Source organism: Helicoverpa armigera, chromosome 2, assembly GCF_030705265.1.
Source record: "Helicoverpa armigera isolate CAAS_96S chromosome 2, ASM3070526v1, whole genome shotgun sequence".
Classification (NCBI taxonomy): domain Eukaryota; kingdom Metazoa; phylum Arthropoda; class Insecta; order Lepidoptera; family Noctuidae; genus Helicoverpa; species Helicoverpa armigera.
This window is the reverse complement of record NC_087121.1, coordinates 96,509-115,465: the sequence shown is the minus strand read 5'-3', so window position 1 is coordinate 115,465 and position 18,957 is coordinate 96,509. Positions and strand designations below refer to the sequence as shown.

Genomic DNA, 18,957 nt, shown 5'->3' with positions numbered 1-18,957 from the left:
TTAGCAACATTTGTTAAAAAATATTGAACCACCTCGAGATAAAACAAATGTGGAATATCAGTTTTTAATTTTTTATTTTATAATAATATGAAAGCAAAATACATGAAGCATAGATGCTACCGGAGGTGAAGTAGGAACCAAAAACGCACTTGAAACTGCGGTGGATAGCCAGTATTAAAATTTGAGTTTATGAAAGAAAAGGGAGAAATAAACTGGACTTATTTGGAATAATCATTACCAAAAAAAACAAATATCAATTTACGCCACATCTTCAGTATCTGAAATAATGAGGATTTCGTCTGAAGTTAGTTCCACTTCTTCAAATTCGAAATTAGAATCCGGTGGGAAATAACGCACATTGTCCATTGTCACTTCCAACAGAGAATAAACTTTTGGGGGTAAAGATTTTTTAGGTTTACTTCTTTTATTGTGGGATATGGTAGATAAATATGGATCAGATGATTCAAGTCCACGGTGAAATAAGTCTGTGATAGTTATTTCACGATCGAGCTTGCGTGTGTGATGCTCACGATCATAACGCCAGAATTTGTTCCTAGATTCCCCGGCTTGCTCTGACAACATACCTATTGGTAATGGGCTGGACTCTATAATTTGCTGACCGTGCATTAATATTTTGTGCACTGTAGTGGACATATAATACCATTTGTATGTTTTCACATATCTTGTTGCAATAGATTGACAAAGATCATCAAATTTTTGCATTAATTATCAACCCACTGGATAAAACCACTAAAATGGTATGTAAATCTTCCGCCAACCATGGTTCTAGACCCAAGATTTCAGAAAAGATTCTCGGTATTTATCGGACAGTGCAGTACGTGCGGTATTTCCATCGTTTGTGGTCCCCGAATTTGGACGAACAACATCTACTATGAGACCCATTCTGCTTCTTATTTCGCTTTGAATATATTTTTTGCGACTTTCTACAATTATAGCCTCAAACGAATTTTTAGATACACGCCATTTCATTACAGCTGGATCATTTTGTAGCCCAAATGAAGTAAAACTCAAAAATTCGGATCCAAGCGTGCAGTGGGCTTAATCCATGACGTAATGCTTCGGGGTTTAATGGCCGGTTTTTGATTAAATTTAAATTATTAAAATCTGATGGTGATGCGCCACAACATGCACAACGAAGCTGCGAAGAAGTCCCCGTTATTATATTAAAAACCTTACCATCGATAATAGTAAGGTGTAATTTTGGTTCAGCTATTATACTTTGACCTGAGAGCGTTTCTGCGTAAAGGGGTGATAATTTTTTAATTTCGTCTTCTACGCGCGTTTTTTCCTCCAAAATAAGTTCTTTTGTCTCTTCTCTGTACTGAATTTTTACTGGACGGCAAAACCTAAAAGATTGTGGGCTTGGGTTGGACCACAACACAAATCCGTCATTTGTTTTTAAATATAATGGTATGAATGTTGTGGCAAATAAACAATTTTCGTCCTTATCATTCCCATTTTTGAAATTTTGCTTATAAACTGACTGTCCAGTGCTGCCGTCGAACCCCCAAGAACCCTCAAAAATACAGTACACAATATCTTTATAATTTTGATTGAAGTATTCTGTTATTTTTGTGTCACAAGCTTTAATGATGCGGCGTATTGTGTGTAACAATAAACTATGCAAAGAAACGCTTGCCTCTCTTTCTGTAACATGTAATTGCTCATCAGGATAGCACATTTTTGTGGCAAATTGTACTCGATAGTGCGATGGATAAGCCGGGAACCCTCTTTCTTTTAATTCTCTCTGCATAGAAATATAATCATCCACAGTAAATTTTCGTTCGATCATCATAGAAAGGGCTTCTTCAGGACTAAATGGTTTGGGTTCCACTTTGGGTGGTATAATGGATGCAATTTTTTTGGGCCGAGTTGGAGATTTCAAGCATTCGTTTATTACGAACTCCAACTTTCGAGCAGAACCTGAACTAAGTTTTTCACCAGTATGATCGGTGACAACTTTTGAAATTGCTTTAATAATTTTGGAATGTGGTTGTCCTTCAAGTTCTTCTTCCAATCTCTTTCTTATGCGACGCTGTTGGCGAGAACTCAAACTGTCATAAGTCTTAGAAGTTTGAGAAGTTGAAGGTTTTGATTCCAGGAACATCTCTTGAGATGTTGAAGCTTCTGGTTCTAGTAACATTTTTTGAGATGATGAAAGTTCTGGTTCCATCAGGTTTAACATCTCTTGAGATGATGATAGATCTGGTTCAATCACTTTCAACGTTAATATTGAAGGTTGTGGTTCCTTCAGTTTGGACGTAGATGTAGAAGATACCGACACTATTAACGTCTCTTGTGATGTTGTTGTGACATTGGGGAAACTCATATGAGGTATAGCAAACTTTGTGTCAAGCCAAGATCTATTTTTCTTATAAAACAATTGTAGATTACGTTTGCTGGCTTTGTACATTGTTTCGCATTTACTAATAAATTTTGTGACAGTCTCTACAACAGTTTTATTTTTGCTATCAAAATTTTCAGCTATTTCATTCGGAAATAACGTCTTTAGGACTATTCTGGTTCTATCTTCAGTGGTAAGATCCAGAGGTCTTTTTTTAGGTCCAATTAAGCGTGCCTGTTCAGTTAAAATATCAAACATTTCCCGTTTTGTAAGTTTGATTGGTTCCAAATTCATGCCTTGGTCGTTAGCACGAGCTGCCACTCGCTGACCAGCCTGAGGTATGTCACCCTCATGCTCCCTCTCATTAAATCCTCTGGTCGGGGCCCAGAAGAACATCCCTCAGCAGAGTAAATAAAGCCCTGCTGAGACAAAGTATGGGACTTGTCCGGTTCCATGATCACAAACAAATTCCACCCAGAAGAAATAAACTTTTAGATGGCGGCTGCTCCCCTGCGTTACCGGGTTGGCTACCGTGCCGCCAAATAAATTGAAGCAAACAAGACAACGAAAACAACATAAGCCCGAAGGCATTTAAGCATATCGACATTAAAAATCACAAATTATAGGGAGGTTTAGCCAGTAAAAACTGTTACCGCCTTCACCACGTGGAGGTACTCCCAGCTTATGTTTACTATTATTGCGTATCATATGTAAATGAAAGAACAAGTTAAAACACTGCCATGTATGCCATCATGAATGGCATCTCAGGAAACGATTGGCCAATAATTTTAATCCATATTAAGTAGACAAAAATAAAATTATGGTGACTGCAATTTATGAGAAATCAAAGAGTTGGGTGACAACAGCAAAACTGAATACAATTTTAAGTCTTATAGCCCCCTTATAACCAACAAATAGGTACATGGCGTAATGCTAATTTTAATATTATATGATAAAAATAAGATAAAAGAGACAGATATTATATTATAGGAATTTTAAAAGACCTTTTCTTTGAATTCTGTCATCTACTAAACCTTAAATAAATATAACGACCATCACTGAAGTAAACCATACACTTGAGTGACAACCCTAAATTAAAATTTTAAAATTTAATATCTCCGAAGTCCTATGTTTAAAGCACCTAGTTTTTTTTGTGGGAGTAATAGGTACAGCAACTAATAATATGGGATTTAAAAAAAATGCTAATATTGCAGGACATCTCAGAAAAAAAATAAAAACTAAATAACAGAAAAAAATTTTTTTCGTCGAGACTAGTCGAGATTTTTTAACTTTTTCAATATTAATAGGTGCCTGAAATACATTTGAATCATAATCAAAAAACATGTAATGGAAAACAATATTAAAAACGGAAATAAAACGTTTCTTTGGTTTCTATGGACTTTTCTCGATTTTCAAAATTTTTCGAAAACTATGATACATAACGTCACCGGAGTTTTATTAGGGGATTTGTTCGATTTCTACCTTTCTAAATAGCATTTAAATGAGGATGTCCGTGTTTGAGGTAAAATTACACTCTACGGGATACGGGATCCCATCATGAGATTCAGGATGTGCCTGTCAGAAGTTCTAAGCGGTAGGTATATCTTTTCTGACCGATAGCAAAATCATCTGCCGTGCCGTCCCGATGTGCGTAGGCCCTTACTATTCATTTCAAGAAGACAATCTATCAATAATAATACATAATGAAAATTAACTCAATAAATAGAGATAGGTACTTATGATCGCCATATTCAGATAATGCCTCTGTGAGCGTTGGCAGTAATTTTAGCGTTTGTCTACACGCAGGCAGAGCGGGAGATTGAGGCTCAATTTACACCAGAATTCCAGCGAATTTTTCAAGAAGTTATAATAAGTTTAAGAATTGGTTACCTATAGAGGACTCCTCTTCCATTACCACTTACCTACTATTAATTGATGAGATTATTAAATCAAAGACCTGACCTGACTCCATGAAAAATCTCAACCAACGAACTGAAACGGCAAAAACAAGTTGAATAAAAAGCTTTTTAACTGGACTTGATTTTTCTCGATAGCACGAATAGAATGAGCCCAAACACGGGGTAGTTGTGTACTCGTGCCCTTGTTCCCTCGTCTCATCTCTATCATCCGATCAGATCTGACCCTTCACTGTTCTGTCATAGGACACCTAAATGTCAAGTCTCATGATGACTCCATCAAAGCTGTTGCTTATACGAGTACATGTTGCAGAAAACAAAAAAAATATATAATGTCTCATAACTAGAGGGATAAAAAAATCGCAATTTGTTCGGCCATGTCGGAGATAATAAAGGAGATGTCGTGGTAATAAAACAAGCATACAACATACGCGCGTATAAAATTTAAGAAATTCCTGCCGTCTTCTACCACATACTACAAGCAATAAGCACATGACACGAATGCATGTGATCGTGCAGGTATGATTGCAGTTGGAGGATATTACAGTCCATCGTCCGCGTGGCACTTGCAAGGGCATCTTTCCCCGTTATACAGCTTTATAGCAAGACACCGACAGCCGCACCGTCTCGAGCGTGACCAGTTTGTCGTAACATCTTTAGTAAACTGTGTCTGCTTATTACTCTTTCACGCTAACGGCCTTATATTGGCTTTAAATTAACATTTGATATGAAGATGGTTGTACCCTGGAAACGTAGTTAGAATTATTAATGTCTGGGAAAGGGTCGTTGTTCGACAAATCCTTAAAACAACAACAACAGTAGACGGATTCCACATCAAGCAAGAGGATTAAATGCGGCAATGTGAATCCAGAGCGCTTTTTAGCGTTATGATCAGTTCCCTGACAGTAATTTAAACTTGCTGAGCATACTGCTATATGCTTTAGTAGAGTAATAAAAACAAACCAAGAAAAATATTAAAATAGTAGTCTCTTTGTAAATAACCCAGGATTAAAAAAAAACAAATAATGAACTACATTAATATTAATTGTTAATAAAAAATTGTTGAAGAGTAACTTTAAATCGGCAATTCCGATTCCATTATCTTTGTCAAGACATTCGATATTATAAAACAATCGATTTGATTTCTTTAGGGAATACCAGTTTTAAACTGTCAGATAACTTCTCATAACGCGAAAGCGGTAGGAATAGGTACTTCTTTAGCTAAAGTATATTGGAAGAGACTCAAAATAACCACGCACGCTAATCACATTACATAAGTATTTTAAGTTCCTGATCCATGTTATGTCGAAAATTTTAGGTATTTACCTAAGAAATTGTTCGAATCATAATATTTTTTGTTTGGCTAAAAATTGTAATTTCAAATTAATTTTAATTATAAAACATAGAATTCTTCTTCCAAAAGTAGTCATTAGTTAATTGATTAGTGCTACATTGTCATCGCATTACAATCATATACCCGGAGAGGGGCCGGATCTGGCCAACAACCAGTATGGTTTCCGTAAGGGGCGTTCAACAGTTGACGCGATCATGCGCCAGGACCCTCCTGGCGGAGGAAGCAGTCGCCCGGGGCGAGGTGGTCTTGGCGGTGTCGCTCGACATCGCCAACGCGTTCAACACCTTGCCCTGGAATACCATAAAGGAGGCGCTCCGTTATCATGGAGTGCCAGGGTACCTCCGTCGCATAATCGGGGCCTATTTGACCGAAAGGGCTATCGTGTACCCCGGTCGAGAAGGATGGGGTCGTCTTGAGACGACGTGCGGTGTTCCTCAGGGGTCGGTTCTCGGCCCTCTCCTGTGGAACATTGGATACGATTGGATCCTGCGCGGTGCGTTTCTCCACGGCGTCAGCGTGATATGCTACGCTGACGACACGCTAGTAACAGCACGTGGGAAGACGTACCGACAGGCGGCCATTCGGGCCACAGTCAGTGTCGCGCAGGTCGTGGGTAGGTTCCGGCGTCTTGGCCTCGAGGTGGCCTTGCACAAGTCTGAGGCCCTCTGCTTCCATGAGCCAAGGAAGAAGCCACCTCCGGGGTCTAGCATCGTAGTAGGAGGGGTCACCATCGCTGTCGAATCGACGATGAAATACCTCGGTCTCGTTCTCGACAGTCGGTGGGACTTCGGGCCGCATTTCCAACGTCTCGCTCCCCGATTGTTGGCCGCAGCTTCTGCGCTCTCACGCCTGCTGCCCAACATCAGGGGACCCAATACCTCCTGCCGGAGGCTCTATATGGGGGTCGTGCGGGCGATGGCGCTCTACGCAGCGCCAGTGGGGGCGAGCACCCTGATGGCCCGCAATCTTGCAGTGCTGCGAAGACCTCAGCGAGCGATGGAAATCAGGGTCATAAGGGGATACCGCACGATATCCTTTGAAGCGGCATGTCTCCCAGCCGGATCCCCACCATGGGACCTAGACGGGAAAGTCCTCGCGTCACTCTATACATGGCGCGAGGAAGCAGTGCAGCGGGGTGAGTGCCTCGTGCCTCGATAAGTTGAGGCGCGCGAAAGTGAAATAGCAGCCGGGGGGTTAATTGTAGACGATTCTTGTTATAGTAAAAAAACTTCAGGGCATTATTCTCTACGAGAATGTACTATTTTTTTACTCTGGCCGGCACTTTCAGTTTTGGGTACGAAATGAATGATGTCCTTTTTTCATACAAAACGGCAATTTAACCTATTATATTATCAGGACTATTGATGACTGTATATGATGTCGGTCTGAAATTCGATCGATTTGTGGGTTTTAAGAAGCTTCCGTAAAGCAGCCCTGAGTTTAAAAGTTGGTGGTGATACACTCGTGCATAGGAGGGCACGCAAATGTCGGTCCTGCGCCTGATTCCTTTCCGGTCTTGTTAGATTGCCGTTCTGTCGGGCTATTAGTGTGCGAAATTACTTACATTGGACTTACACATACGGGAGAGGCGGTGCAAGCTGTACTTTTTGTATGAGATGGCGGCCGCAGAAGACGTAGGCGACGCGACTCGGAGACGATTATTGGATTTAAAAATTAAATTTAAAAAAAAGGAGTCATCAAGTGGCTTCAATTCAGTGCCTACCTCCGACAATACAGGGCTAACTGAAGTAGGTACTTAAAAATCAAGGCTACAACAAGTATTTTAATCATAACCTAACGTGGTGGATATGACAGCGCATCGTAAAATCCAAAAATAATCGAGCATTTCATGAAGTAGGTAGAGAAAGTTACGACATGCGACACGGGTACGGCAAATACGCGTGATGGCCGTGTCTGAATAGTCTAGTCAGTTTTGGAATTAATATGTAATATATATTTACCTACGAGCGACAGTCGGAAGTCTTGTGATTATTCCGTTTATTGATTAGCCAAAGAAAGAAAAATAAAAGGAAGCGTATGTAGCTGCAAGGTCAGAAGGGATGGCGGGGCGAGGCCCGCAGCGGGCCGCGCCGACCGCGCCACTCGCGCAGCGCCCGCGCCGCCGCCGCCAGCAGCGCCGCACCGCGCCGCGCCGCGCGGGCCCACCTGCGGTCACACGCCTGTACCCGCGCTCGGCCGCACACGCGTGCCGAGGCGTGTGACGCGCGGCCCGCGCGGCGCGCCACTGCGCAGCGCCCGCGCCGCCGCCGCCAGCAGCGCGGGCCCACCTGCGGTCACACGCCTGTACCCGCGCTCGGCCGCACACGCGTGCCGAGGCGTGTGACGCGCAGGCGGCCGCGCGGCGCGCCACTCGCGCAGCGCCCGCGCCGCCGCCGCCAGCAGCGCGGGCCCACCTGCGGTCACATCGCCTGTACCCGCGCTCGGCCGCACACGCGTGCCGAGGCGTGACGCGCAGGCGGCCCGCGCGGCGCGCCACTCGCGCAGCGCCCGCGCCGCCGCCGCCAGCAGCGCGGACCTGCGGTCACACGCCTGTACCGCGCTCGGCCGCACACGCGTGCCGAGGGTGACGCGCAGGCGGCCCGCGCGCGCCACTCGCAGCGCCCGCGCCGCCGCCGCCAGCAGCGCGGGCCCACCTGCGGTCACCTGTACCCGCGCTCGGCCCGCACGCGTGCCGAGGCGTGTGACGCAGGCGGCCCGCGCGGCGCGCCACTCGCGCAGCGCCCGCGCCGCCGCCGCCAGCAGCGCGGGCCTGCGGTCACGCCTGTACCGCGCTCGGCCGCACGCGTGCCGAGGCGTGTGACGCGCAGGCGGCCCGCGCGGCGCGCCACTCGCGCAGCGCCCGCGCCGCCGCCGCCAGCAGCGCGGGCCCACCTGCGGTCACACGCCTGTACCCGCGCTCGGCCGCACACGCGTGCCGAGGCGTGTGACGCGCAGGCGGCCCCGCGCGGCGCGCCACTCGCGCAGCGCCCGCGCCGCCGCCGCCAGCAGCGCGGGCCCACCTGCGGTCACACGCCTGTATCGTCGTACTCTGTCGCGACACTCACCTGGCCTCTTCGATCTGCGTGTTGAGAGTGAGGTAGTCGGGGCTGTCCTGTCGGCTGTGCCGCGCCGTGCCGTTCGTGTACATGTTCTGCACAACATATAACATACAGAAATAAATCAATCATTTTAAGATCACAAATGTTTGAGGTACCACGGCCATTCAATCAATGGGCCACTTCAGCTCTCTGAGACTGTATGAATTGTACGATATGAAAACTTGTCAATTTGACGATAATTTTGTGTTAAACAATACTCCATTAAAAAAAAAGGTCTGTACGCTCATGGGCGTAGCCAGCTTTGGGCTCAGGGTGGGGCAGCATTCAAGCTATCCCCCGGGGGAAGGCGGGGGGTAGGTTGACACCCCTCCGATTTTTTGTATCCTGAGCCGTTAATCTAAAACTTGTTAATCTCTTAATTTGAGAGGTTTATATTTTCAGGTACAGAAAATAAACAATCACACACATGACAAAAGCCAAAAGTATAGGTATACAGTTTCTGAATACGCGAGCGAAGCGAGCGCGAAATTTTTATCGGACTTAAACCAAATATTACGTAAAATTTAGCCCAAACGTACTTAACTTTTTGTTTGTTGGCAAATACAAAAATAACGGCACATAGTTTCTGAATACGCGAGCGAAGCGAGCGTGAAACTTTATCGGACTTAAAACAAATATTACGTAAAACTTAGCCCAAACGTACTTAACTTTTTGTTTTTTGACAAATACAAACATAATATAGTTTCTGAATACGCGAGCGAAGCGAGCGCGAAATTTAATTATTTTTTAAGCCTCAAAACAAAAAAACTACGTTAAATGTCGCCCAAATATACATTTTCATGAATGGGGGGACTAGGTACGACACACCCGATTTACGTCCATACGAAAACCCCCTCGCTCGCATAGATAAGTCGATAAAAATAAAGTTAGATAACATATAGCAACGTCGCGCAGCTAAGCTTCGCGGACCACTCGGAATGCGTCCAGGGACCACCGGTTAAGAACCACTGTGCTAAACGATCGTTCTATTGTGCAGGTCGTAAGTACATGGCTGGGCAAGCAAAATAGCGAGCGCCTTTTTTTACACATAATGCATTTCCGAAATTTTGATCACATCTACCAGTTCCATCTCCTTCAATGCATTATTTTTTGGATAAATGACACACGCACCACGCACGTTCGGGAGCTCGAGCGTGCATTTTGTTTTGATCGCGCTCTTTTCAAAGTCGACATTTTTTTTGTGCAATAACTTACGGATAGTACATATTATGTTGTTGATGTTGTTAGTTAGAGTTAGTAAAATACAATTGTTTAATCAGACACCTTATAGGTCAGAGCCAGGGCCCAGGGTGGGGCAAGTGCCCCAGCTTGCCCCAGTGTGGCTACGCCCATGTGTACGCTGGTGTTTTTCTTGACCTCATGAAACACAATAAAATCATACCTTTATTTAATTAAGATAATAAATCTTATGTAAATACTTAATTTCAGACCTATTTCTATCTTATCTGTCTTTAGACAAAAATAAAATAAAAGTGGATACTCAAGCAGTTGCTACATAATGAATAATATGGCTTTACCAAAGGTCATTCAACCACATGTGTGTGAAAATTCCCAAAATGGTATTGGAATCTTTTGTGACCTCTCCAAAGCTTTGGATCGCATCCAACATGATACACTCTTATGCAAATCACACTGTTATAGAGTCCAAAACGAAGTTCCTAACGTAATAGACTCGTATTTACAACACACATTGCATTGTTTAGATGTAAATAGTGCTAAATTATCAGGCCTTCCAGTTCACCTAGGTGTGCCACAGAGCTCTATACTTGGTCCATTCTTATTCTAAGTATAAATAAATTATTTATCTTACCACGTGAGCATAGTTTTGATTTTTAAGTTTATATACTTATTTCATGACTAAATAGTTTACAATATTATATTACTTACATCTGCAACATTTTAAGTTTCACGTTCATTACATTGTGAAGAAATATAGGTACAGAGCTACCGTAGAGTTAATTTTTATAAAGTCGATTTCAAGTAGATCCAAGATCTTATTTATTTTACACATAGCCAGTGCAATATTAGAAACTTTGTGCGGTCCCTAGAAATTGCATTAAGTACCTAATAAAGTATGTAATGGACATATATTTCATAAATTGCCTGGAAGACCCAGTTATTTTACACGTAGCCTGGATAATTTATGAAATGTAAATGCACAGAGATGCAGAGCTTACGAATGCAGCTTCTCTATTGGTTGTGGCGGGGGCGCCCGGAGGGGCCGGGGGCGGAGGGTGAGGGTGAGGGCGGGGGCGGGGGCGGGGGCCGGGGCGAGGCCGGGGGCCGGGGCGAGGCCGGGCGCGGAGGGAGGCCGCGCTCCTCCTCGCTGGCGCTCTGCAACACGCACCGCGCTCATTGCGCCGCTTTCCACCTAACTTGTATTTTAGTGTCCGACCGAAGCGAAGGTGCGGTTTCGGCCAGTGTCGATAAAAAAAAACAAGTTTCAAGTTTCGCCGGCAGTATCAGGTACCGCCAAAATTGGTCGAAATTGTTGCCAAAGCCGAAACTCATTTTGCAAGTTGTCGTGCGCCTAACTTCGTTTTTGGCGGCAACGCTCTAGCAAACCCTTGCGGCCACATTCAGAAATTATCATGCAACGTTCGCAGCTCTGTAGAAACACAACTTAGTGATGCGTTATCATAAGGGAAATGTTAGGAAAACGGGAGAAGTATATCTATATCTTTTATGGTTTACTCACAGTAACAAGTGTAGGTCTCGATAGCTTAGCAGTTCGGAGCTTTATTAGGAGCTGTAGGGTTCGGAGCTGATTAATTTGTCTATACGTTATGTTTATAACACTCTAACTAACACTAACTCACACTAATTAAAAAAAGTTAACATTATTACATACTAGCTTTCTGCCCGCGGCTTCGCGCGCGTGGAATTCGGTTCACCCCTCCCGCTGTGGGTTAGCAGCGGTGAGGGAGTGTCAGACTCCTACTGACTAAAATCGTCGTGTTCCGTCGTAGGCCTTTTATATACCAGGGCCGCGGTACCTCTTTCGAACAAACCGCAGCCGCGGCTGGCCCTGGCGCTACTGGGCCCCACTGATTTCAAAACACCTTAAGACTAATTCGCGGCGAACCTTAACACCGCGATACAGAAAAGCACAACGCCATCTATCGAGCTATCGGGAAGCTCGCGATTGAACAATGAGCTTAAAAAAAACAACGTCACCACGTTTTAAAAAGCTATCATTCCACTTCTTACGTATTTTAAAAACACATCGTTACCACGTTTTAAAAACACCCAGCGCCATCTATCGCATACCTCAAGAACTAAATAACTTAACTAATACTTATACCAATTAGTAATTCGTTGAATTATAGTTATTTCAGGATAAGTAGATGTAAAAAAAATAGTTAAGACGATAAAACAAATTGTACGTCATCCCTCGGGAATTCCTCATTTTCGGGGATTCATTATCGTATCATTTAGCTTCTAAATTTACATGTTTATATTCGTTTGCAATATATTACCTTGTTTTAAACGACACACAGCGCCATCTACAATCCATCCATCAAGCAAACAATATTTTTGTTTTCCCTCGGGAATATCTATTTTTTTCGGGATAAAAAGTACCCTATTATTTAATCCGGACTTCTAACTTTACGTCTGCAAAATTTCAAAGCAATCGGTTCAGTAGTTACGGCGTGAAAGCGGAACAAACAAACAAACTCACTTTCCGATTTATAATATTAGTAAGGATTCAATAAAAAAGAATCATATAAATCGGTAAAGAAACACGAAAGTTATACCTAAAGTACGGTAATGAGCCATCGCGCGTGAATACTGAATCACGCTATAAGGATCATTGTTTTTGTGCAAGGGTCGCCGCGCTCGACGCGACTGGCGGCGCGGTGGCTGCGCGAGCTTCATACAATATTTGGCTGTTGATGCGATTGATGCGAATAGACGTTCAGAGTGTTCAACCTTACTGGTCTATAATAATATATTTAAGTGTTTGTTATTTTGGTGAAGATAAAGATAAATTTATTTGTTAAAAAACATATGTTATAAAGGTGTTACAATATTATTTACAGTTTCAATATGTTTTGCCATGTCAGGCGTACAAATTTACATTTATTAAACTTAAAATCTCCCGGATGCACCTGACTACCAATGTTTTACTTGGTGAGACTGTCTGAGCTCTTGGACCCAAATATCTCGGCAAACCGATAATCTTTGTCAGACTTCCTGGATCCTGACTAAACGTAACAACTGCTAAGGATGTTTAAATGGCATCCGGGACCCACTAGTTTATCGAGCCTTTGGAACATGGAAGAACTCGTCATGCCATGACCCCAATGTAGTTGGGAAAATAGCCTTTTCCAGATTTCTTGGCAGATGATGATTGAAAAATTGGCCCCAAAACAAAATAATTACACAGTGTTAACATTTCATGCCCCTAATCAGTAGAAAATAATGGATAAAAACCCTAAACATCAGAATGTAAAGATATTTAACAAGATTATGCTTGCGCACGTGAGTTTCGGTTTCGGCCGGAGAACCAGGTTTCGGTCGGACTCTAGTAAATAAGCGACTGCGTCATACCTGTCGCTGTCATATCGGTTATCTAGCCATTCATTCACTTTTATAGGCAAGCGGATGTGTGATAGATAGCGGCTAAACGACGATGCTAATATATGCGCGCCTCAAAAAACAATCAGGTTATTGGCTCTACAACACATGAGAGTAGGAATAAGTACATGTTGTCATTAAAAGCCTAAAAATTCCTCCCACCCCATCAACAGAATGCTTCTCCTTGTGAGAGGAGGCGTGGGCCAGCAGTGGGACGATAAAAAGGCTGTAACAGTAACAGTACCATCAACAAAAAGCGGAGTCATTTCCCATCGAAGAAAAAATCCCAAAGCTTAAATTACCTATATAGCGTTTTTTACAATACCAAAACACATAAAATAAGGACAAATTGCTTGAATTATACAGAACACTTTAATATCCGGTATTACATGAGCGCGGCATCGGTCGGTTTGTAGGTATATATGTTTTACATGAAATATTTATTTGAAAACCTCTGCATCTCCGTGCCTGGCATGATATCCCTGGCCGAAAGATATAAATATTATTTTTGAATATCCAGAAGAAAAGTTATTTTTGTGCCATGTCGTCCAAATATGCTTTGGCCATATATCTGCAGCCCGCAAGGAATGCAAAATGATTGGTAAGCTATGAGTTTGTCTAGCAGCGCGTATGGCACCTGTGCGGCGTGCAGCAGCAGATGGAGTGAGTATGTGGGTACCTGCGCAGTCTGCGGCACCAGGTTGTCCAGCAGCGCCTGCGCCTGAGAAGGCATGGCACCTGTGCGGCGTGCAGCAGCAGATGGAGTGAGTATGTGGGTACCTGCGCAGTCTGCGGCACCAGGTTGTCCAGCAGCGCCTGCGCCTGAGAAGGCATGGCACCTGTGCGGCGTGCAGCAGCAGATGGAGTGAGTATGTGGGTACCTGCGCAGTCTGCGGCACCAGGTTGTCCAGCAGCGCCTGCGCCTGAGAAGGCATGGCACCTGTGCGGCGTGCAGCAGCAGATGGAGTGAGTATGTGGGTACCTGCGCAGTCTGCGGCACCAGGTTGTCCAGCAGCGCCTGCGCCTGAGAAGGCATGGCACCTGTGCGGCGTGCAGCAGCAGATGGAGTGAGTATGTGGGTACCTGCGCAGTCTGCGGCACCAGGTTGTCCAGCAGCGCCTGCGCCTGAGAAGGCATGGCACCTGTGCGGCGTGCAGCAGCAGATGGAGTGAGTATGTGGGTACCTGCGCAGTCTGCGGCACCAGGTTGTCCAGCAGCGCCTGCGCCTGAGAAGGCATGGCACCTGTGCGGCGTGCAGCAGCAGATGGAGTGAGTATGTGGGTACCTGCGCAGTCTGCGGCACCAGGTTGTCCAGCAGCGCCTGCGCCTGAGAAGGCATGGCACCTGTGCGGCGTGCAGCAGCAGATGGAGTGAGTATGTGGGTACCTGCGCAGTCTGCGGCACCAGGTTGTCCAGCAGCGCCTGCGCCTGAGAAGGCATGGCACCTGTGCGGCGTGCAGCAGCAGATGGAGTGAGTATGTGGGTACCTGCGCAGTCTGCGGCACCAGGTTGTCCAGCAGCGCCTGCGCCTGAGAAGGCATGGCACCTGTGCGGCGTGCAGCAGCAGATGGAGTGAGTATGTGGGTACCTGCGCAGTCTGCGGCACCAGGTTGTCCAGCAGCGCCTGCGCCTGAGAAGGCATGGCACCTGTGCGGCGTGCAGCAGCAGATGGAGTGAGTATGTGGGTACCTGCGCAGTCTGCGGCACCAGGTTGTCCAGCAGCGCCTGCGCCTGAGAAGGCATGGCACCTGTGCGGCGTGCAGCAGCAGATGGAGTGAGTATGTGGGTACCTGCGCAGTCTGCGGCACCAGGTTGTCCAGCAGCGCCTGCGCCTGAGAAGGCATGGCACCTGTGCGGCGTGCAGCAGCAGATGGAGTGAGTATGTGGGTACCTGCGCAGTCTGCGGCACCAGGTTGTCCAGCAGCGCCTGCGCCTGAGAAGGCATGGCACCTGTGCGGCGTGCAGCAGCAGATGGAGTGAGTATGTGGGTACCTGCGCAGTCTGCGGCACCAGGTTGTCCAGCAGCGCCTGCGCCTGAGAAGGCATGGCACCTGTGCGGCGTGCAGCAGCAGATGGAGTGAGTATGTGGGTACCTGCGCAGTCTGCGGCACCAGGTTGTCCAGCAGCGCCTGCACGGCGGCGCGAGTGCTCGGCGCCAGCAGCTCCTCCGGCTGCGCCACGATGTGTTTGGGAATGTGTGCGCCGCACAGGAACTGTGCCACTTCTTCACTGAAGTGATTGCAGTTGTGCTCGAGGAGATTGTACGCGGACGGGCTACGTAAAACAACAACTAATTAATAAAAACCTGCAATGCCGCAGATAGGCTTTTCCATTTTGTGTCCTGTCCGAATACTGTGCATCAAATTATGAAGTGGGGATATTTTAGGCTGTTTACGGTTTAGGTACGTGGTGGGCGATGCGCGTGCACTGACCTGTAGGTGGTGGTGGCCAGGCCCTGGATGTAGTCGCCGAACACCGCGTAGGGCACGAAGGTGTCGCCCAGGTGCTCCACGCGGAGCGGCGCGCCCAGCTGTGTGCCGCCCTGCAACGCACCACACCCACCAAATATCATCATCTGTATACAACCTACTCTTACTTCTCCAGGTAACTATACCTCATGTTTAGAGGGTGAATTTTGTAGTTCTAAGTAACGATATAATTAGGCCTCTATCACCAATGGCCAAATAGGTAAATGTTAGGTAGGCGGAAGACGGCGAACATGACGTCCGTCCTCGTCCGCCCCGGGAGGCGCCATCACCTGCATCACAAGGATAAACCCCTGTGCTCCGGCCATTTGAAGGACCCTTCCCCATTGGGGGGAGATGAGGGGCCTGCCGTACGGCGGGCAATCGCCGGTGGGGGACTGGACGTCATAGATTCTTAGACCTAATCCACTCAGGCGAGGTCGGAGTGCCGCTGGGCCTTTTTAGTGGGTATACCAGGAAAGTCTTTACCGGGGAGCCCCGCATACCCCTCTCCCATCCCCCGACGGGAAGGGGATGCGTAATAGTATTTTTAGCCCAGTAACAACAAAAAAAGGTCCAAGCTGTTCCCCATAAGATCCCGAGGAACTTCTTCCCGTACTTGGAAAAAATACAGCATTAATTGTTAATCAGGGATAGTGTAGCTTTCTAAAACTGAAATAATTTATCAAATACGTCCAGTAGTTTCGAAGCCTTAGCCGGATACAAACAAACAAGAAACAATTCTATGAGTACGAAGAAAATTATGGATTTTTATGCAATATTAGCCATATACATATAAAATCATGAGCGAGGTCTAGTCATATATTTGGCGATAGTAATAGTAATGAGATGTGGGGCGCGTCAGTGTGCTACGTGAATAGACAAGTTCCTGCAGCCGGCGCCGCGCTGCAACTAATAATACGAGTGTCCGCGCCGACACGTGCGCGCCCGCCTCGCAGCCGCTCTCATTCACAGCACACTACTAAGCTTATGACTTCAATCTCAACCAAAAATAAAAAAAAACTACTTCTAAATAAATCCGTCCACAAGGGATGCAGCAATGTTTATTTCGCCACCGACATCTAGACCGATGCACTTGAACGGATTTTTTTTGTTTTAGTATTTTAGAAGACGGTTTAAAAAGTGATGATTTTTAGTTTTACAATGTTTCTTCTTGACTGTTTATAATGTTTTCAGATACACCTTTTTTTTTTTAACGATGTCAAAAATCATCAAATGACCAATCCCGCTGTGGGTTAGCAGCGGTGAGGGAGTGTCAGACTCTTACTGACTAATAACCGTCGTGTTCCGTCGTAGGCCTTTTATGCACCAGGGCCGCGGTATCTCTTTCGAACAACCCGCAGCCTTTCAGATACACCTGAGTCATAACTATCAAGTAACATGCGCCTGAGCGTGAGTGTTATGTTACTACCCTATGCACGCTTACAGTAAAGTACCTAACCCTCGATTTTTCATCATCAATGAGACTATTTGGAAAGAGTACCCTTCAAATCCTAATCGGTTATAAATGACGAAGATATGCGCGAACAAATCTACGACCAAAAAATACAAGCTTCCGAATTGAGAACCTCCTCCTTTTTGGGAAGTCGGTAAAAAATTGGTCAAAATACGTTACAGTAAGGATGCATGATCCTAATTGTAATCTGTACTAATATTATATAATATAATAGTTCTAAAAAAAAGTCCGCGACAGCTCAGTCACTATAACCTTTTTTACGCTAACCAAATTTGTTCTAAAATAAGGCATTATTTGCGAAGGTGTTTTTATAAATATGATATTAATCCTTATCCAAATAAATACATTATTCATAACAAGTATTAAATTTAAAACAAAATTGCCCTTTACATCATTCGATTCAAATGAGTATCTTAGGAAATATTGTAATTTTAAAATAACAACTCAGCAAAATAATGATCGGTTAGTGAGCGCACGATGTGCACAGCCTTAACTAGGACTACTGAACCGATTTGGAAAATTCTCTCTGTTCGGGAGCTACACTATCCCCGAGTAACATCGGCTATATTTTACCCGGGTACGGGAAGTCGTTCCCTCGGGACGCGAGTAAAACCGGGTAAAACGGGTAAAAGCGAAATACTATGCACTGATTAGGTACCTAATTACGAAATCTCAGAAACTATAAACTCCTACAAACTTGAAGGGACGTTGGTTCTTTATAGAGGGACATGCATTAAGGAGGATCATCATCATCATCAGCCTATCGCAGTCCACTGCTGGACATAGGTCTCTCCAAGTGCACGCCACTGAGATCGATTTTCGGCCTCTAAGAGCAGCACAAAAAGCATTAAGGAGGGATTTTACAAAAATCTATTGCTTATGGGGTTAAACGGGGGTTGATATTATAGTTCGCATGGAAGTCCTGTTTTAGAAGTGATGGTCTTAAAATTTGTAGTTAGCCTGCTTACAATAAAAAAAAAATTGTACGCGGACGAAGTCGCAGGCGACCGCTAGTTTGTTAGATAATTTGAGTGGTTCGAGGGCGCGGGCGACTCCACCGCATGTCTAAAATAACTTGAAAGTAAGGAAGTGTGTGCAAGGTGCATGAAATGTTTATTGCATTCGGCGGTAGTGCCGGCGCGCGGCGCGCTCTCAAATAGACTGTTTACGTGGTCGCGCGCCAGGTGACGCGCACCATCCATACTGCGCGAATACATTAACGTGTCTATTCCTATTACTCCACATTGTGTACAACTCGTCTTTTCTATCATGATGGCGCGATTCCACCAAAATTGTTCGCAAACAAAAAATGTGTCGCGAGTCGCGACACACGCGTGCAGTGCATGTGTCCGCGTCATACAAATGTATGGTTCGCATACAACATTGCAATTTTGCGGACATTTAAGTTAATCAAGACGCTTTGTTACAGTGTTTGCGTCAGAATGTTGCACAGTCACAGTGCCGCACGCTAAATGTTACAAAATGATACGAAAAAAAAACTCGAACGATCATTTACTTTCCTATCAAAAGAAAAAGCCAAAATAATGTCATAAAGTAAAAGTAGCGTTCAAATTAGTTTTTTCAATGCTAAAGCAACAGCAAACCTAATCTAAATATATAAAACTCAAAGGTGACTGACTGACTGACTGACATAGTGATCTATCAACTCAACGCACAGCT

The 18,957-nt window shown here is 45.0% G+C and overlaps 1 protein-coding gene across 6 annotated transcripts in view; it reads right to left on the bottom strand.

The window, feature by feature from the left end:
* The window catches only part of LOC110378481 (uncharacterized), a 34,084-nt gene that overhangs the window by 9,562 nt on the left and 5,565 nt on the right, over nucleotides 1-18,957 (bottom strand). For 2 of the 6 annotated variants that reach the window (XM_064042160.1, XM_064042168.1), the window contains exons 1-2: nucleotides 14,015-15,407; nucleotides 8,701-8,786 (exon numbers count right to left, since the gene is read on the bottom strand). In XM_064042160.1, the coding sequence (XP_063898230.1) occupies nucleotides 8,701-8,786; nucleotides 14,015-15,280 (1,352 nt within the window). In that variant the 5' untranslated portion in view covers nucleotides 15,281-15,407. The other 4 variants (XM_049843838.2, XR_010277881.1, XM_064042164.1 and 1 more) reach the window with 4 other exon arrangements.